The sequence below is a fragment of the Scomber japonicus genome, chromosome 22 (assembly GCF_027409825.1).
Source record: "Scomber japonicus isolate fScoJap1 chromosome 22, fScoJap1.pri, whole genome shotgun sequence".
Taxonomy (NCBI): Eukaryota; Metazoa; Chordata; class Actinopteri; order Scombriformes; family Scombridae; genus Scomber; species Scomber japonicus.
In genome coordinates this window covers 4,023,133-4,044,662 of record NC_070599.1, presented here as the reverse complement: position 1 = coordinate 4,044,662, position 21,530 = coordinate 4,023,133, and the positions used below count along the sequence as shown (strand labels likewise).

Below are 21,530 nucleotides of genomic sequence, written 5' to 3'. Positions count from 1 at the left end.
TTATTATTTGAAGTAGTGTTTTTGTAGCATGTAGAGTATTTAAGGCTGAATAAGTTAACTCTTCTCTCTTGATTTCAATGCCTTTACTTGAATGGGTGCAGTGGATTAGGAGTTCTTTTTTTTCCTACTTCTTTCTTCTAGGATGATCATTTTTCTGTCCTTTTTTTCATTTTTTCAGATTCCTTTCCTTTCTCTTCGCCTGTATCTCTCATTCAGTCTCCTCAAGGCAAGTGTATGGTTCTCTTACGCTGCTCGCCTGCTCTCTCTCCTTCTCTGTCCTGTACTCTCTCGCTGGCCTGCCCGCTGTTCTGCTCTCTTCATCTCCTTCTTTCTGGTGCCCCTCTCCTGCTCATCAGAGTCCAATAAAAATAGAAACGAACCTGCAGAGAAACCGACAACATAATGAAGTCCAACTCTTAACCCCCAGCTCCTTCCCTAGCTCGACCGGTCTTCACCCGCCCCCCTCTTCCTTTTTAAAACCGTGTCATGCTATCCCATCTGTTTTCAACTGCTGACCCTCACTCACTGCACTAATTGTAAGCTAGCCAGGCAGGACAGCTCCTCCTGTTTTTAATGACATCTGTAATTTTTTTCACCACCCCCAAACCCTGCCTCCACTTGAGATCAACCCTTTCTAGCTCATGCCATCGATCGCCAACTTGATATTTTGACAGGTTTCATCATTAGTTTATTGTTAGGGCTGTAGGAAATGTACACATGCATGCCGATAGTAAAAGCTGCAGCACTTGCACAGATATTTAAACACCTGGTATAAAGACTGACGTGCTTCAGTTGCCTGAGGCGATTGATCAGATTGGTGTAAATCATCAGTGGTTTTCAGACACCAAGAATTAGACGTGTAACATCTTGCCTCTGCAGCTGCTTGGCAATCTGATCCATTTCAGTCTTTACTGCCTGCTCGCTAGCATTATTTAGGTCAGCAGCACTCACTGTAGGTTCAAGATAATCCCAAGATTGCCACCTTATTTTAAGAAAGCGGAGAAGTTCAAGTTCACATTGTGCGCGCAAGAGCATAAACCTAAAAATGGATCAGGTTGGCGTCCCGGGGGGGTGGTCCTACCTTCCTTCTGCCCTAGTATCCGAGCTCCCCCCTCAATCCCAGTAGCAACTGGGCCCCCGGAGGAAGAGTGGCACTGGAGATATCATCCACTGCCCAGTGGCCTGGGTCTGCCATCGCCTGTGGCTGCTCACTCGCCCTCCACCCCACCCCACTATCTGCTTATGGCTTTGTAAGCTTTGTGCATGTCTCACATCTTTGCTTGAGCATTAAAAAAGTAGGTTTTCTTTGACCAGTTTTGCTTCTTTATTTTCAACTTCTTTTTGAGCTGTGATTTTTTTGATGTTAGAATCGTTTAGAAGTCTATACTTGTGTGAAACAATGGTAGCCAGTCCTGTGACAGTTAGTGTTTATATTAGGACAGCTATAGATGAGGGTATATGATAACATGAGCCACACAAGTATTCTTAGTCACACATTACAATTACACACTTATGTCACAAACATCCAATCTATTCACTCCATGTCCAAGTGAGATATGACAGAACATTACTGCACCCTGTGGAATTTGAACTCTTACTGGCTCATCAGCAAAGATACTGACTTCGCTTATGCTTTATGTTTTCCCACTAAATCAATACCCGAGATTACAATACACTAAACTAAAATTGATTGATTTTAAATGTTCTATTGTAGTCAGTGTTGGATTGTGACTAAATAATCTCAGGTCAGGGTCCACTTAATGGCCATTTCTGAACATTCAACTGGCGTAATCAATGAATGGATGTGGCTCAGCTAGTTTCCAACATTGTATCCAACTCCTAAGGTCATCTTTTAAGCAAAAGAATTAAAGGCAGAAAAGATTACTTTATGTATGTTGAGAGAAGAAAGAGTTTTTGCTAACTGGAAAACATACTGTTGATACCCAAGCCACATAAATAATCACACAACTGCTGCAGAGAGCAGATTACATAAACGAGACGTGCAAGGCGACTGAGGCGTAATTTGGCAGATGTCCCACGATTGGTGACTTATCACGAAGCAAAGTTGTTGACAGCTTTATCTGAACCATGTACATAAAGCCCCTCCTGAATTATAGTCCCATTGGAAGTAGTCTAGCTAGTATCTCGTCTCTAATAAACATCCCTGATCGTATTCTCAGAGCACTAGCTGTTTGGGAATTTGTTTACAAGTACGGTGCCAGAGGACTACAACGCTGTTGGCGAGATGGAAAGTCCATTCATGTGGCCTAGTTTGAACAAGGCATTGTATTGTGGTGCAGGGGAGGTGGCAGTCCTATCCAAGACAAAGTGAACCAGTCAGTTGGGCACCAGTGGAAAAGTCTGTGTCTATACAGTGGCAGGGGAGGGGATGGGGTCATCCTGACAACATGTTGCAAGGTTCACATGAATTAGGAAAAATCTGATCCTTGCATTAACTGGACAAAACTAGTCAAGTTATAAATAGATTTGAAAGAGTACTTTCTAGGTTAAAGTAAAGTCAGAGTCAAAAAGGTGGAGCATGCACAGGTTGAGCTGAGCAGCTGATGGTCAACTCCTAATATAGCTGCCAATTCCCTGTCATGATGGCTTGACGCTGGGTGTTGGAAATGACATGGGAGATCATCGAAGTTGAAAGGGATCATGTGATTGTTGGAACAGTTGCTTGGAATATCTTTGGAACTCTGTGGCATCCAGGATAGCCAGAGGCCACATGGCCCTGGAAGGGGGCCCTGCCATCATAGTGGACGTAGTGATGAACTATACTAAGACGGCAGTACTATCTAACTCTTGGCATTTTCTTTCTCCATTTTGGTATCAGAGTGTCTCTTAATTTATATGTTGTTGTAATCGGCAGTTAACACAACGTAATGGAGAAGTAACTGACCACAGCAATTAATGCAAAGTATCTATGCCTTTCTTTCAGCAGAACCAAAAAGCTTGCAATAGTATTATAGCATTTTGTAGCAGAGAAGTTTTGTGTTTGGTACGAGGAAGCACAGAAGTGTGATTGGCAGATATTAGCTGACAGGTTTATTGGCTGTCCACACTTTTCTTGATCAATGAATAGAATGAGATATACAATAAATATGAAATGAATAGACAGTGAATTCTGGTTTCTGTGTGTGGGTTGCAAGAGATCTTGCAATGCAGATCTGTTACAGCAGCATTTAAAATGGCAAAATTACATCATGAAATCAGTTTGGTTCAGTGGAATTGCCTGTTAGTTTATCCTCCCCCAATGGCAAACTACGACTGTGTGAATCTGTGGCGTTATGTTCTAAACTTTGTGTCTTCAGTGTTGATCATTGAGTGAATGTAGAGTCCAAAACAGGAACCTCTTTTATCAATCTCTGCTCTGTCATAGTAAAACTGCTCCACAGAAGAGAAATGTTTTACAGACAGGAAAAGGAAGTCATTAGTGCCCTTAATTCTTAAATAAACTGTATAGACTTATCATGAGGTTATAGATCTCCAAGTCAGCTGGCTCATAAATGGAAAGCTCTAGCATGTTCACGACTGGCTGGGGTGTTGTCCCACTGGCACTAGCTAGTTTGGCAATTATCACTGGGATTGCTTACTATCACACCACTTCGAGCACCATCTATTTCGTGATGACTTGAGGATGAACTCTTATGTGTCCATATATTGAACCTACTGGTTCTGAATGAGTGTAATGCTCAGGAAATTGTGCTTGTTACCTGCAGTTCTGATTGTAGCATGTGGCCTCTATGCCAATTTACCACACAGATGAGTGCTATACTTTGGGCTTCCTGTAAAGAAACTGTGTTGGTATTTCTAACACAATTTGGTGATTAGGTAGAATTTTCAATATTTTTTTACTAATTGTTTAAAATTGGTTGAGAAACCTTAGGGAGTAAGTATAGGCATGCTTTATCTCTGTGGCCTTGACCTGGCTTGTTTCTGAGATTGTCTTTTATATCTCATATCTCATCCCTGTCACTCTAGTTGTGTATCATTCCAGGGTGTTGAAGGTTTCTTAATATAGTCAACACAAGAATCTCTCATGAAGATGATTAATTGATGTGAGCAGTTTTTCAGCCTCTCTGATTGAGTCGTTTGTTTTCTGTAAAACTGATGTGGACTTTTACATTGAAGCTAGTAGAATGAGTGATTGCCACTTGTGTACTGATGTACAGATAGCTGTTATGTAATCAGTTTCCTAGAAAATGGCGAAAGACCTTCACATAACAAAACAAATTAAAATAAATAAAAATAAAAAATGCCTCAGATTACATGAAACTAAGAGGCAAATGGTGGAGACACTTGCATGTTTGAGTGACTTGGAAATTCTGGGGTTTTGGAAAAAACTAATGGGAAAATCAAACATCACACTCACAACTATGCACTATTACCATATTTATTTTAGCTGCAGGTACAGACAGGGAATATCTGCGAAATCAAAACCTTTAGAAAAGTAATAGTGACTTCTTAAACTTTCAGTACTGTTAAAACACAAGCAATCAAAGTAGCACGATCAAAAAGAAATTGCTTGTATAAAATGTCATAGACAATATGTACAGTTTGCAACTGACCAGTCATGATTATTTACAAGTAGTTTCAGTCAGCAAAATCTTATTTCTTTTGCTGCTTCATTTGATCATTCAGATAATAGAAGTTACCATACTGAGTGCTGCAACTTTTGTGGAGTATACCTACTGCTCCACAAAGAGCAGCATGTGAAAAGTGAAGATCCCATCAACTGTATGAATCTTCCTTACATTTCCATGATGCAATGCATGAACGCTTGGGCTGCAACATTAAGGCCTCGCTAAATAATGTTAGAAGTGCATGGGAGTTGAGTGTCTCTGATTTATATGACCTCCCCTCCTTTTTCCTCTTTGATGTCCTTCATGCATGGCGTTACAGACAAAACGGTGGCACTGGGTTCCGACAAGCCCTGTGAAGGTGTAGCGACATCACTTCGCTTTCCGTCTCAACCAGGCTCATTCTCCCCTGGTAATTATGGGAGTGAAGCGGGGCCGCCAGACGGACAACCGGATTCACCGATAAAGACATCTCCTGTTTCAGAGCGCATAAAAGCACTGGAAGCTCTCGCTGCGAAAAAGAAAGAACCTGATTTCAGAAGCGATGGAGGTTTCTCTCACTTCAGAGACCGCCACCATGAGAAATCTCCCACTGAGACCCAAAAGTCTCCTACTGAGAAAAATACACCAATTGTTCAGAAAAAAACAGGTTCTGCTGATCAGGAGTCACCAGAATCCCCATTTGAAGTTCTTGGAGATTTAAGACAAGGACATGAATTTGAAGAAACAGAGGAGTGGATGAAGGCTCATTTACCGCCGGTGCCGGATTTTGATGCTGCAGATTTAATTAAGGGCACCATGCCTTCAGAAAATGTGACACCAAAGGAGGAGAAGGAGACTGATATTGTTATAGCTGATGCTCCTGCAGCTTTTGCTGGTGTTCCTGATGCTTTCATGGATTCTCCCACTGAAGCTCCAAAAGTGAAGGATGATCTCTCAGAAGCACAGAAACAGCCAAGTGTTGAGGAGGAATCAGAGTTTGACCTTAGCTTTTTGCCAACAGCCTACATGTGGGATCAGCAGGAAAAATCAGGTGTCCAAGCTCCATTAAATCTTGATTCAGTGCTTCCAGCTTCACCTGCACCTCCTGCAGGCTTTGATTCCCCATCTCCTCCTGCCTCCCCACCAGTTGACACTGATGCGAAACCGAATGTTTTGGATGACAAAAAGACCACTTGGCCTGGAGATCTGGAGCCCCCAGAGACCAGTGAAGTGGACAGCTCAGGCGAATCAGACAATACTGTCATTGAAGACAGTGTCACTCTTCCTGATTCTGTCCCCCCTCCTTCCTCTGATCCTGCAGTTTCCAATGATCCCACCACTACTCCTGCCTCCTCAACTCCCACACTTCCCACTGAGGAAACGGAAACCCCACCTGCAAGGACTGAAAGAAAGCTAATGCAGGTTCCAACAATCAATGTCATTGAAACCGATGAGCCGAATTACAGTGATGAGGAGATGGAAATGGAGCTTGAAGCAGAGGAAGATGAGGATTATGAGGTTGTAAAAGATCCAACCAAAGAGCCTCCAAAAACCCCAGAACCAGAACCACAGGACAATAATTATGAACCACCCAAGAAACGCCCCTTAGAAACTGAATTCATGGAAGGATACTCTCCTCCATCTTCGCCGGTAGAGTCTGATGCTGAGTACTCTCCCAAACACGAGATCCTTCAATCTCATCCTGAAAAAGTCCTTGAGGCATCAGCATCAAAAATTGAGGAGTCCGAGTTTGATGTTAAGCAAGCACAACCTGAAACATCTCAGACCACTACCACTTCCTCTAAATTAAACGATCCCTCCTCTTCTATAGTCACAAATGAAGAAGTGGACTTCCCAGACAATGATGACGAGTGGTCCGATGAAGCACAAGAAATGCTGGTTAAACCTTGCAAGACTGATCTTACTGCCCAGGACCCAACTCATGACACCGACAACACAGTTGAGAAAGAGGCTCCTATTGAAACAGTTACGCTTTCTAAAACCAGTTTCATGCAAGATGATATATATGACAGACAGTCATTTGATTATGATTATGATCCATCTTCTCCCCTGGATGACATTGATGACAAAGAGGTCAAATCTGCTAAGGAGCAGTTTCTTTCTGATTCCTCTCAAACCCGTATGGAAACACTGAATGAAGGCGTCGTTGCAGACAAGAGTCAAAATCCGGATGACCTTGCTTCCCTGAATGAAGACGAAACCTTTCCCAAGCCACTTGGTCAGCAGTCTTCAAGAGAATATCCCCCAAACCCATATTCTTTCCCAAGTGAATCATTTGGCAGCATCAAGGAGCCAGACTTTGACAGTAAAACGACCACTGACATTGTTACAGATAGCTTAACAAATGGTAACTCACTCCCAGCGCAGAAAATTGGCTCAAAGGTTGAGCAGGACTCTAAAGCACCTGATACACCTAGCAGCCTAGAAATCATTGACCAGGATAATTCAGTGTCTGAGCCCACAGATAGCTTTGTGGATTTCATGAGAGAGTGCCTGAAATCGAGGGAGGCTGAACAACCTGACAATGCACCCGAAGGTGTTCCCACTAACATTGAGCCCAACAAAACAGGTTTTCCTCCTTCCCAGTCCCCTCCAACCATGGTGATGGATCTTGAACAAGAACAGCTTACGATCAATGCTCTCAAAGAGCTGGGCAGCAGTCAAGAGGAGGAGGAAGAAGTGGTGATTCTCCAGTCTAAGGTTCCTGACCAGGACAAAGCTACATCTATACAACAGTCTTCTGTTACCTCAGTTCCTAACGCTCCATGTTCTCAAAGCAACCTTGTGTCAGACAGCACATATTCCAAAGAGGTAGAAGCCATCGATGAATGGGTGGCTGAGGCCTATCACCTCGCTGAGCATGTCTTGACAGCAATACTAACCCACTTATCAGGTAACACTTCTTCTTTCTGAGCAGTAGGCCTGCTAACCTCACGCAGTCACCTCAACAGAACCACCTTTTCTCACTTGCACCTTGTTCCTGCTTGATCCCTTTCAAAGTTAATCTGTTTTCACACAACCTTTACATGTATAGGAAAACTGTTTCAGCAAAATGTGGTGCTCGTCAGTTTCCATAGACCTTTTTAGTGCTTACTGAAAAATAATCACTAGCCTCTTTTTTTGACAGTCAGTAAGGAGCTATACCAGAAGAGCATCAAGGGCGTTTCAAATAAACTAGCTTACACAACATTTTGTCCATCCACATCTAAAAGCAAATGTGTTTATACCTGTTCTAAATGGCGACACTGGAAGGCATTGTGAAAAGCCCCTTTAAGACTTGCAGATTACACCTAATCAAACCATTTAGAGCTTAGTTCTATTCGAGTATTCTATTGCATTATTTTCATACGTTATCATCTGGCATGCACTAACACACCTGTAGTAGCTAGTGCAAAAAAAGCTATTACAGCATGATTGCACATGTGCAGTCTTAAATGTCAAAAAGAAATTAGGTAATAAGTACAGATGTGAGGATGTGGAAATGCCTTACGTGTAAAGGAATACCAAGCAATAGCTTAGGCTGTGTTCACACTGCAGGCAAATCTGATTCAAATCTGATTCCTTCTCAAATCAGATTTTTAGGCTTGACTGTCCACACTGTTTTTAGCAAGTCCAAATCGGATTTGGCTCTGTTCAGACTGGGCCACATTAATGACCAATCTGACAGGTTGCTGTGGTAACATCGTCGGAGCGGAGGCGTCATCTAGCGTGTATTGTGTGATGTCATATAATTGCGACAGCAACAACAAACCCTTGAGCTTCACTTGAACTGAGCCATCTCCCCAAAGATTAAGAATATGGTTTGGTCCTCTGTCCATGGACTGATGTTTTCGACGTCCTCCGTTGCCTCCAGTGATATCACCTAGCAACAACAACTGGAATAAGCACAGGTCTAGTGTCGCATAGAGTGACGTAGCGTAGAGACGTAGAGAGACGTCACGGACAGTCAAATCCGATATGAGTGTTTGGAGCTGTTCAGACTCAGACATATCTGTCCAAATGCGATTTGAAACTACCTCCCAAAGGTGGTTTCAATCTAGTTTGCAAAAACTGGATTTCATGTGATTTATGACTGACTTCATAAGAGCCATCCGGTTCCAATCTAGATTGGCTAAAAATCGGATTTTGGCTTGCAGTGTGAACGCGGCCTTATTGTCCAGGGAAACTGTCTTTTTTAAATAATGCTAAATCCCATTTTTAAAGTAAGACATTACCCACCCATAGTTACAAGTGTACATTTGTAATACATGCATTTTTTTAAAACATAGACCTCCATAAAATTACAGTCCACAGAAATGACAGTATGTTAAAGATGGTAAAGACTGTAGTCGTCACAGAGATTACAAGAGCTCAATAATGTATTGTGCTATGCGGGCACTCACACTCACACTGCATATGGTCGAGTGATCCCCACCTCATTTGAGCTTCTGACCCTGTTCTGCCCTCTGTCCTTATACAGCTCGGCTTGGTCCACTGACAAAGTAGCTAGGGGTTTTAATATGGCGCCCAAGTGTTGGCTTGCAAGCACCTTGGAAGTCGCACAGTACAGTCAATCCCCAGTGTCAGGTTTCTGCCGTGATGCCACTTTTCCACAGCACACTTGGAAATGGCTATGACATGATGATAAGGCATGAGACAAAAAACAAAGTGATGCAAGATTAATTTCGTATCTGGGGGCCACCTAGGTGCCTGTAATTTAGGTTCATGATTTGTTCTTGGGTTTCAGGCAAGATGTCATCTTGGGAAATTAGTTTGCTGTTAGGACTGTCAGTCTTCACCTATATAGTCCTCCTCTCTCATCGTCATTATTCCTCTCTTGGAAAGGAGACCAGCTCCAAACTAGACGGTTTTGTTTTTTCTATCCCCGTCATAGCTTAGTGGGATAATTGCTGTGTATACTATTTTAGTTAAAAGTTGACCTGAGCAAGGCCAAAGTACTAGAAGGTATTATTTTTCAGGAGTTACAGCAACCAGTTCTGCTGCACTCTCCCCTCTTCTGCAAACACGATCTCCATTCCACACTCACATGCACAGAGGCTGGTATGCAGACAGTAATCCTAACACATACACTGGTGGGTCTACATGTGTTGCGCACTTTGACCTAGAGTTGGCACAGCTGAGAACAATGTGGAACCAGAAACTAAGGGAAAGTGTGCAGAAGAGGCATAAAGCAAATGTTAGTTTTTCTTGCATTTATAGCAAACGCCTTTCATTGTTTTGTGAATCTTGTTAGCAACGCATGTAATTGTTCTGTAATTACGAGATTTAATGAGTTTGTGTAGAAAAAGCAGCTCTGTTTTGTGTCGTGTGCTGTAGAGGAGGCTGCGCTGGTGAATCCTCCCCCTCTAGCTATGAGCTTGTGCTATTTTCGTAGCTTCTCTGCAGTGCTGCTCCACAACACAGTAGGTTATTAGGCGGGATGTACTGTGCTAGGTGAGTTAGTTTCTGTGGGTGTGACTTGTCATGCTGGATATGCTAGACTGCATTGCCCTACCAGATTTTGGCCAAATATCCCCCCTTTTTAAAAAACAAAAAAAACAAAAATAAAAAGGAAAGGCATCTGTCTTTAAACCCACATAGCAGAAACTAAAAGTAGTTCTGTACATTTCTGTATGATACATTGGTAATAGCAGACTTTTTGTCAGGGCTTGAAAGATTAGTTGAAGCAATCCGTTTGTCTTCAGATTGGAGTTAATCCTTAGTGAATGCTGTTAAAGTTGTCATGTCAATACTTGAATCAAACTGAACTCATGTCAGTGTTTGGTATAACGCTGTCTAATACAGACCTGTAATGTCTTGTTTGTCAGGGTTAACATCTCATTTTTAGTCAGGCTGTGAAATAGGGTCATTAAAAATAGAGCAGAGTTTGAACTTGCATACTGACTTGTTACTTAAAATAATCTCATTGCTAATTACTCAATTGAAACACATAGTAGTTAGACAGCTTTCAGTGTGAGTGTTACCCAAACAGGGTTGTTGGTGTTCTTTACTTACTTTTTTTGTTAACCCATTCAGATAAAATCAGATAAGTTCGGATCAGCCGATAAATGGTTTGTGTCCAATTAAATCTAATCATGGCCTTATTTTTTATTGATGTTTAAATTAATAAAGAGATGTATTTACTCAGGAAAATGACTTTAAAGTTAATGAGGCATGATGGCTGGATAAGATTTCAGAATTTTAATCTCTAACTGTATCTGCATGTTGTTTGGTGCTGCACAGGTAGAGCACAGTGGGTCTCTGCTGTTCTTAAAAACTAAGCTAGAATGATGACACTGAACGGAAAGTTGTGGGCTGTAAAGACCAAAGTATGATCTTTGTAGAGCTGAGGGGAAATACAGAGTTGACTGGTTATTCATGCTGTGGGCTCATCATTACAGTCAACACCTTTCAGATACATGCAGTCATGTGTTCCATTGGTCACATACAAATAATTACAATTGCTTCAATACTGAAATATTATACAGATCTCTGTGTTTTTGTGGAGGCTGATTGACTTTTAAAAAAAGTGGAAAAAAAGGTGATTACAGCTACTATTTGACTAATGTGTTCAGTCTGATAATGGTGTGTTTACTGTAGACCAGATTCGAGGTCATAGGCTACAGCGGCCCCTGAATGCTCACTGATAGGATTGGATATGATCATGTACAAAATGATTGCTCCCAGTTGCCTGTCTCTTTCCCCTGTGTGCCCAGTTTGTGACACAATAGCAGATGGCTTAGATTAGATCAGCAGCAGCACTGTGTATGCCAATGGATTTATTGACAGTCATTCCAGGCAGTTAGATCAAGTTTTTAGCATTTGCTGTAAATTGTGTGGATCTAATTCATGGCAGAGACCTTTTTTTAAATATCTGAAACTTTACTGGAGCAGATGGATTTTTTTTGTAGAGCAGATGATGTAATTTATGTTAGAGCAGGTAAAGTGTAGCAGCGGTCTCACGCTTGTTCTCCTGGTGCAGTTCCTTAAAATAATATGCAATAGAGTCAAGGTGACATAGCCATTAAAGTAAGTAAAGTAAGTGGAACATGTTATACTTTAAACATTAGAATAGTTTAGAATAGAGAAAGTGTTGTTGCTCTCAGTGCTGCGGTCGTGTAGCTTTAAGAGCTGCACAGTGAAAGCAGGGCACTGCGCCTCAGCAGAGTAGAGCGAGGGCGAGAGACACACACATATATACACACACACACACAGAGAGTGAGAGAGATAATAAACGAGGGCCGTCAAGCTCCAGCTGCCTCCTTGTGGGTACCTACAGCAAGGCATGCTGGGATGAAACACACACCCCTGCAGTGCGGGGTGAGGAAACCCCGGTCATTGTTACCATCTGATCACAACATTATATTATACGTCTGAAGAAGCCAACTTTGTTACCAGCTTAGCCAGCAGCAAGTTTAATGTCCTTCAGTGGCTTTTGTAAGCCGATGTGTGGAACCGTTACCATACTAGAGTTATGAGGTTTTCACAGAGTCATTGTTGGCTCAGCACACAGAATCAGGAACAAAAGAACTCTCTCTGTTTCTATCTGAGTCCCACAGCTGTGCTGCTGCCTCCCTCTGATCCTCGTAAACAGGTTCAGCCCCTAACATGATGAGAATTATTATTCCTTGTTAAACAACAACTGCTACATTGTAAAAGAAATTAACAAGCCATGTAGTGGTTTAAGATATAATGTAAAACATGGCAACACTAGAACATGTGAAATAAATAAAGGGGAAATTAATTCAATTTTTTTAACCATTAGTTGTGTTTTGGAGTCTTTTTATATCATCAGTTCAATCTATATATCTAATATAGTTATCAGCATACTCAACTGATTTGTTTCTGATAGTCCATCACAGTTGAGAAATGCTTCTTATTCATCCACATATTCAACCTTTCAGTGTTTGTAAAACGTATAAAACTAGTGTGACCATTTCTGAGATGTTAAGTAGTCAGATGATGTTCATGTCTATATTTCTAAGCACTAAAAGATGACTATTGAGTGTTTGAGTACATATTGTATATGTCAAGAAAGTGGGGTTAGTTGGACTACTGTTCAAACAAAGTGTAGAGTAAAGACCTACAGAGTAAAGGTCTGGTTAGCCCACCCTCCACCCCCAACATTCCATGTGGTTATTGCAAAAGACCTGGCAAGTTTTTCACTGGGGAACCTTTTTAATTTAAATCATACAGTTGTGGCTGTGTTCTAATGCAAAGGAGAAAAACACAGTTCTCTGTAGCTGTTTTTCATTTCCCCGTGATATGTGACCATCTATAACATGCGTTCCCATTAAACTGGCCGCAGCACTGAAGCCCGAACCGTCCCCTAGGCATCAACACACGTGGTCTTCTCCAGCACTTACACAAGGCTTTTTTTAAATACCCCCTTCTTTTTCCCCCCACGTAGAGGGGAGGAGTGGCGTTTTGAGAGTGCCAACCCATTACCAACCCAGCATTACATAACCACTTTGTATAGAGGCGATCACTTCTGCATGCACGGCTCCTCACACGATACGCATACGAAACACGAAACAAGCATCTACAACAGTGTGACTCCTTCAGTTCCTCTCAGCTGAGGATGCCAGAGGACATTCATGCTACATGTTTTCTGTGTTTACTGGTCCAGAGTCACACACAACTCCACCACAGTTTGATTTCTTGTCTCTGGTTGAAGTTCTGAAGACCTATATCGTATTTTCCACTGAAATTTTGACTAATTTGGATGACTGAAGCCTCATATTAACTTAAGATAAACTGTGCTTGACCGTTATAAAGTGACAAAGTAGAAGCAGAATGAATTAATGAGTGATTTAGAGCTTTATTTCTAACATTCAGAGCAACAAAGTGGGGGGTATCACATGAAATGTACTATTGTTTTTTACCCAGCCTTTAGTAATGACTCAAATGATTTTTTGAGACTTTATTTCAGAATCTTTGATATGAAGCACTTTTAAATGATCTGTTAGGGTGAAAAATATTCGAAATTTCGACTATCCCCATCGAACCCATCCAAATGATTATAAGGCTAGAGGTTCAGTAAACCCCACCTCACGCATTCAGTCATTCAACTCAACTCATTGTCAGACTGTAGTTAAAGGTCATTACAAGTGTAAAGTTGTGAGGCTCACAACAAAGCATCATTAATAACCTGATATCATGGTATCCACCTTCTCCACAGTCAAGGACCTGATCCACTGGCGAGACCCCAAGAAGTCGGGCTTGGTGTTCGGCGTGTCCATGCTGCTGCTGCTGTCGCTGGCGGCCTTCAGCGTCATCAGCGTGGCCTCCTACCTGCTGCTGGCACTGCTCTGCGTCACCATCACCTTCCGCATCTACAAGTCGGTTGTCCAGGCCGTGCAGAAGTCCAGCGACGGACACCCCTTCAAGTAAGTCTCTGAAGGCTAGCATTGCATCAAACTGACCTTTTCTTGCTTGGTATTTCGGGAGTTTGATTGATCCTTTTTGACAAGGCATTATCTGGTTTGATTCTAAAGACGGATAAGGCCAGAGTACTCATGCATATCTAATGCCTCATTAGCATTACGCACTGTTTGTTTTCTGAAGGCATTTGCTTAACAAACTCTTAATTTGCCTTCTAAACATGACATGAGAGGCCTGTACATGCCAGCAGCAGCAGAATCAAGCATATTTCATTGAGATGCTTTCAGCTGTAAAAAGCTTCATGTATAGAATGATGTAAGGAGTATAAATCATTGATTGCAATCCATGTTGGACTCGTGCCCCGCCACATGTTTCCATCCCATTAAACAAACCGCTGCCTTCAATTTCAGCATCATAAGCCTTTTGAAGTCCGCACAGCTCTAAAGACTACTAAGTTTCCGAATGTTAGAGGTCAGGTCTGGCATAGCCTCACATAACCTCTGTCTCTTCTGCTTTTATTTATAGCACAACTTTTTATGGTGGAGCCAAAGCCTCAGAGCAGTGCTGCATAGAGTTCATAGCACAGCTCCTCTTCAAAGGCACCTCATTTTAGCCTCCAAACATAGTAATTTAGAATTCACCACCCACTTATTAGGTACACCTGGCTAGTTCTGAGTTGGACCTTCTTTTGCCTTCAGAACTATTTTTTAATATTTTGTGGTGTAGATTCAACAAGGTGCTGGAAACATTCCTCAGACATTTTGAACGATGCTCCAGAGGTCCGAAGCATGCCAAGAAACTATCACCCACGCTATTACACCACCACCACCACCACCAGCCTGAACCATTGGCAGGGCGGATGCATGCTTTCATGTTGTTTACGCCAAATTCCGCCCCCCACCATCTGAATAACGCAGCAGAAATCGAGACTCGTCGGACCAGGCGACGTTTTTTCCAATCATCTAATGTTCAAATTTGGTCAGCGCCTGTCAGTTTGTAGCCTCAGTTTCCTGTTCTTAGCTGACAGGACAGGCTGGCAGTGTGGTGTTCTGCTGCTGTAGCCATCTGTTTTCAAGGTTCCACATGTTCTATGTTAAGAGATGCTCTTCTGCATACCTCCAGTTGTAGCAAGTGCTTATTTAAGTTACAGTTACCTTTCTATTACTTGGAACCAGTCTGGCTATTCTCATCTGACCTCAGCCCAGAGAACTGCCACTCACTGGATATTTTCTTTTCTTTTTATTGTTTTGGATCATTCTCTGTAAAGCCTAAACAGTTTCTGAAATTCTCAACCTTGCTGTGTTTAAAATCACTTAAATTGCCTTAAATTCTCATTCTGATGCTCAGTTTGAACTTGAGCAGGTTGTCTTGACAACGTCTACATGCCTAAATGCATTGAATAGCCGCCACGACTGGCAGATTTTCAGTTGCACCTAATGAAGTGGCCAGTGAACGTATATGATGCCTGGTTTCACCCTGTAATTATTACTTTCATTCAGTCTCTTGACAATCCTTCAGTGTTTAAAATGTCAAAATGCCTGTCACAAGTTCTCCAAGCTCAATGTGATGTCTTGATTGCTTGATTTCTCAACCGAAAGGTCAACAATCTGAAGACATCCAAGTTTATAGAGAGATCAAAAGCATCAAATCTTTTCATATGACAGCTGGAAACAACTGCATTTTTTTTTTACCAACAGTCCACAGACTAAAGATATTCAATCTACTATATAGAGGACTGTTACGCTGCTGTCAAAAAAAACTCACTTTCTGCATATGTTTCAAGTTAAAAGCCTATGAAGAAATAGTGGGACTGAGCTCCTACAGCTGCTGGAAGACTTTTAATGCAAAAACCCCAAAAACATCTGTGCAGAGAGTGTTTGATAGACAGAAGCCTGACCAGTGATAAAACAAAACAAACAAAAAAAGTAGAAGTGACTGCAGTGAATGAGTGAATTAAACCAGTATTTCTATTAAAGGGAAAGTGAGAACAGCTCAGTGGTGAATAGGATATGACTCTCTTGTACTGATGGAACATGTGCTGAATTTATGAAGGAAGGTCAACAGTAAATGAAAAGCAGCAGATCATAAAACAAGGAGGCTTCTCACTAAAATATGACCAACTCTACTTCTAAAACACAAGAGCCTTAGATTATTTTAGTATTTTCAGTAGTTTTATTCCAAATGTTGAAATATTTTTGTACAATTCTGTTATGAAACAACTCTTCAGCCACTTCAGTTACTAAATATCCCACTGGACTTCCCAAGAGGTCATGTTAGAAAGTGACAGCAGGAAATCTCTTGACTTGCTAAAGTACTCATTGAGCCACTGGTCTTGATCAACAGCTTTTATAAGCCAGTAATAAATGAAATAGTTCCTCTTTTAAAGCTGTTTCACCACAGGCTGGATCAGGATGTTTTTATCTGCAGCACTTTGTGCCCGCATACTTAGCCTCATTTTGTGCTCACCTTCTCCCTCTTTCTCTCTCTCTGCAGATCACTGATAGATAAGGATGTCAGCATCCCCCCGGAGACCTTCCGCAAGCACGTGGACAACAGTCTGACCTACATCAACCGAGCCCTGAAGCAGATGAGCCGCCTCTTCCTGGTTGAGGACCTCGTGGACTCCCTAAAGGTGAGTCTGCTCCGGCGTCCAGTCAGCTTCCACGCTCGTCCTGCACCCCCCATCATTTAGTCTGCTCATTAATGAAGCTAATTCCCACTCTGCCCCACAAAGACTCATCTCCTGGGTCCAGACTTTTTATAGCTCTGATTGGTACACTAGTAACTCATCACAAGGGGAAGTCGGTCACACTGTTGTCACATTCAGATCTGTATTATAATAAACCCCAGAGCTTACGACGATGATGATGTTATTGGATGATCGTAACTTAGAAAACAGCTGGTCCTGAACATAGCGACTACAGATCAAAACTTGCGATCAGATCACAAGAAATAAACATCTGTCTCGAGAGCCATTCCAACATCTGGGAAGACTTTCTGACTTTTTTTAATACTAAAAAACATCTCCTCCTAGAAACATGGGAGTGGAAGATTTCATGATAAAGAAAAATGAGGCATGACTTCACAACTGAATAATCAATAATCATTAGGAAGCTTTGTGAAAATATTACAAAATGTTAGAAAAAACACATTTGTAAGATAAAAATCAAAGGGTTATTCCAGGTGGAGGTGGGCGTAAAATATGATGTAATAAGTAAGAAACATCACTTGTAGATCAACATACAAATGTCAAATATGAACTCAATATCAACCTGATCCTTTTTAGCGATTTCCCATTCCGGGAACTTGATGTAACCTGACTGCTGATTGGCTGTCATGGTCAGCACAGAAAAAAACAACAAGCTCCAGACAGACGGATGCTCATTTATTAACAGCAGTAATGCGAGAAAGGAAATCAATAGTATCATTACCATCTCTCTATTGTCTCTCCCTCAGACAACCCAACGACCTACCAAACAACACATAAAAATAAGGACAGTCCCGCTGTGACCTTGTTAAAGCGTACATCCAAAAATGTCCCAGTTTGTACAATAAAGTGGAACCTCAACAAAGCCGGTTTAAGTTATAAAAAAGCTCCAGGTCAGCTTTTTTTAAGTCAGCTTTATCTTTTTAAAGTTTTTGCTTATTTCTCATTAAAAGTGCTGAGATTGAAGGCAGGCAGAGATATTCAAGGACACACACGACGTCTCCAAATTCCAAAATCTGAGTCTGTACACACCTGCACAGTCCTGAGAAAACAGCTGATCAAGCATCACAAGCTCAAACATCTGTATGTGTGGATGCTGGTTTTAGTTGCATCCCATTTAATAAGATTTGATCCCAGTGTTGAACTCCACCACCATATTTGTAGAGCATGAGAGGATAATTCTAACTCTTATTCTACTCTGAGAGCGGCGGGTCAGCAATGAGGAGCGATCACATAACAGCAGAGAGAGAATAAAAAGAGAAAGAGAGCTTTGTCTCTGCCTGCTCCATCACAGCCAGCAACCAATCAGAGCAGAGCTGCTGTCAACCACAAAGAAAAGCTATAGAGTCTGGAAAATAAAAATACTGTTAAAATGACTATCATTATACTATCATTATAAAGGGTGGATGAAATAGTATGTAGTATGTATAGGATGATAAAAAGGTTCTAGAAAAAGGGAAAAGGCTCAAAACATTTATGTCAATAGAAAACAAAATGTATTCTGCACAAATGACTTTAAACTTAAACCTGAACTCAATTCTAAAATGAGTATCCATTCAAACTGTCACATCAGAAGTATTAGTATGAGTAGTATGAGTGTCTGACATGTGGTTTTCAATAAAAGGTTTACCGTAAATTCTCAAATAGAAGCAGAAGAATAGAGAAGCAGCCCTTTTATTTGAAGATTGAAGCTTATATTGGAGACATGATTTGTTTTTCCTTATCTGCTGTGTTGTAAATGTACCATTGATGCCAACTTCATACTACTTCCAGGTGCACTTGTTGTCATGGTAAATTTGCTAAAAGTCATTTCCAGTTGTTTCTACTTTTTCTGTTTTTCACTACCATCAACTCAACACTTCCTGCACAGATGTTTCACATTAAAACCTTCCGAAGGGCACAATCCAGTGTTTCCCTTATAATTGTACCAGGCCTAAACAATATTTAATGCCAACAATAACACCAGATATCATTCATTTGGAAATCGCATGTTTTGGAGCCTCTGCAGTGCTGTTCCAAAACATGAGTCAACACCTGTCAACTGTTGATAGTGTAGAAGTTATCAGTCTGTCAGTAAATGTACAGTACAGACTATAGTGTGTCAGTTAATAAATGTTGCAGCTCCTCAACACGTGGAGTTTCAGGATTCATGTGTGAATGAAATCAGTGTTTGTGTTAAAAAAGAGACCTTTTCAAGCAGCTGAGTGTACTGATGGAATTCATGCTGTGGGATGTTTGAACACTGGACTTTGATTATTTCCAGTATATTGACACCAGTTGAACCCAGATGAAGCAGATGTATGTGAGGTGGTGTGTGTTGTTCTCATGGCTTCTTTGTTTGCTGTTCCCTCTCCAGCTGGCTGTGGTCATGTGGCTGTTGACCTACGTAGGAGCCGTCTTCAATGGAATCACCATCCTGATCCTGGGTAAGACCTGTGGGAACCAAGAGCTCATCTCTGTTTGACCCATCAACATGCTTGCACAGCAGTTTTATGACCTGTTACTGCTCTCTGCATACATTTATAATTGAGTTTGACTGTTTTTGACTGTATGAGTCCCATAAGAGATTTTAGTGGGCTAAACGGGCATGGGCATAAACAGGGCAAATTGTATGGGCCCCATATTGCTTCAGAAACATGGGCCCCACATATGTAACTCCTGAAACCTAGTCAGAACCAACTTGAAGCCCATATGGGCAAACACAGGTGAGGCCACCATGGGAACTGCAGACAAACCCACATGGGATCCATATTGCAGCACAAATGTAACCCTTATGGGGCCCACATGGACATACTGGGGGCATATATGATTATTTCCCACCATTGTTGCATTAGAAGGCACTTTAATCTGTTCTATTAATCAGTTTATAGTTGATATTTTCTATGATATCAGTGTTTAGCCAATCAGTAATAAGACATCACAGTGCAGAGATGCCAAACTGGGTGAGAGGTCATTTAGAAACGGGGTCAGTGACAAGTCGATTCTTACACTGTAGAATGTCCCGTTTTAGTATTCATTTTGGCTGCTTTAAAAAAAAAAATCCATATAAAAATTATTTGTGTTTTTTAAAAAATTACAATTGGCTACTTTTAATAAACCAGGAAGGACAAAATCTAGGTGAGAGAAGTTCTCTAATGTATTCACAGAAAGTCTTATCAAAGTCATGGAATCTTCTACTTAGTCCAAGGTGGTCACTATTAGCATGACTCATTAAACACTGCAGAAGGACTCATTACTGATAGTTGGTATACGCATTAAAATGATCATTCTACACTCCATGTTAAGATTGTTGACACTGTGATATGTTGTCCAAAAAATAACACAGCTCACTACTGAAGAACAGCAGTGTGTAAAGTTAAAGAGACCATCATGTCCCTGCTGGGTTGTAATCAGGCCACCATGCTCATTTAGTCTTAGTGGTCCAAGTAATGCGGAGAGAGCTGACAAAATGGACCGCACTGTCCCAACATAGACACCACTCATTAGGACTGAACAGCACTGTCTAATGATTTGCTGAGTCATTTTCTTTAAATCTTAAAGGAATAGATTGATATGCTTATTTACATTCTTGCCAAGACTGTATGATAAATATGAAGCTACAGCCAGCTGCTAGTCAGCCTAACTTAGCATAAAGACTGGGAACATGTAGCCTTACAAATCTCACCTACCAGCACCTCTGCAGACCACTTGTTTTAATATGTTGAGTTAAGTGACTCTAGTAGTAATGCTGACCGTGACAAAGGACAAGTCTGATTTGCATGTGTCACATAGATTAAAAAGGCTGTGTCTGCTCTACATCAAAGCTGGCAGCAATATGTAGCTCAGCATCTTTGACAGTGATAATTTGAGCTCAGCTTGAGTGAGTTGATAAGCATTTTTCACTGACACACCCAGACAGCTGGTGGCTGGTGAAAGCTGTGTGACATCACAGACTGGTTCGAGGCCAGAAATGCAACATATGTTTAAGTTTCATCCTTTATGTGAATCTGTGGTAGTGCCCTTTTAATGTGTATATGATATTAGCCAACATGATGGTATGTGTAGTATGATGCTGGTTTCCTGACACTTCTCTGTGTGTGTGTGTGTGTGTGTGTGTGTGTGTGTGTCTTTGCTCTGCAGCTAACATCCTCCTCTTCGCTGTGCCACCGGTCTACGAGAAGAACAAGGTGAGAGTCAAACATGACAAATGTATCAGATGACACTCTTAAGTTCCTGACCCTCCCTGAGAGCAGCGATGACATCAGTTGTTAGAGCAGCCATCAGCAGTGAGCTCAGTGATGACTGCAGTCTGCATCACACACTGAATTCTCTTGTTGCTGTCCAGCATCCAGCTGCTGAGAGCATGAAGTCATTCCACTGTTAGCTCAGATAAGATGGCCGTCAGCATCCCAATGATGCACAACATGCAAAGTAGGAACTTTATAAGTCTAGGGGATTCTATTCTTCCTCTGTTAGAGTCAGGCTTTACTTGGTGTTTTATTGGTCAATTTATGGTTCCTCTAAATAGAGCAGCTTTGAGGAACCTTCTATCAGTGACTTAATGTTAGACTAATGTACACAGATGTTTTAATATTCAATTAAGATTCAAACATAAACTGTGTGCTTTTATGTACATATGCATAGGTACACAAAGTGGATTCATAAGAAAATAGAGATAACAGACATTCAGCTCCTGACTAACACAGAGCTGAGCTGTAGGTTTCACAGTTTAATGAGCCATTTTCAGCTGCTTATGTGGGTCGAGGTCGTGGTAATCGCACACCAAGCTCGCTAGCTACTGACTCCAACTCCCCCCGAGGCTTCCAGAGGCGTTCTTGAGGCCAGAAGGTTGATAGAATTCCTTCAGCGAGTTCCTCATCTGCCCCAGGGTC

At 41.5% G+C, this 21,530-nt stretch overlaps 1 protein-coding gene across 3 annotated transcripts in view; it reads left to right on the top strand.

The window, feature by feature from the left end:
- The window catches only part of rtn3 (reticulon 3), a 30,647-nt gene that overhangs the window by 7,419 nt on the left and 1,698 nt on the right, over positions 1–21,530 (top strand). Inside the window, exons 2-7 of one of the 3 annotated variants that reach the window (XM_053343851.1) lie at positions 179–226; positions 4,909–7,482; positions 13,750–13,957; positions 16,446–16,584; positions 19,016–19,085; positions 20,779–20,825. In XM_053343851.1, the coding sequence (XP_053199826.1) occupies positions 179–226; positions 4,909–7,482; positions 13,750–13,957; positions 16,446–16,584; positions 19,016–19,085; positions 20,779–20,825 (3,086 nt within the window). The remainder of the gene's footprint in view (positions 1–178; positions 227–4,908; positions 7,483–13,749; positions 13,958–16,445; positions 16,585–19,015; positions 19,086–20,778; positions 20,826–21,530) is intronic. The other 2 variants (XM_053343852.1, XM_053343853.1) reach the window with 2 other exon arrangements.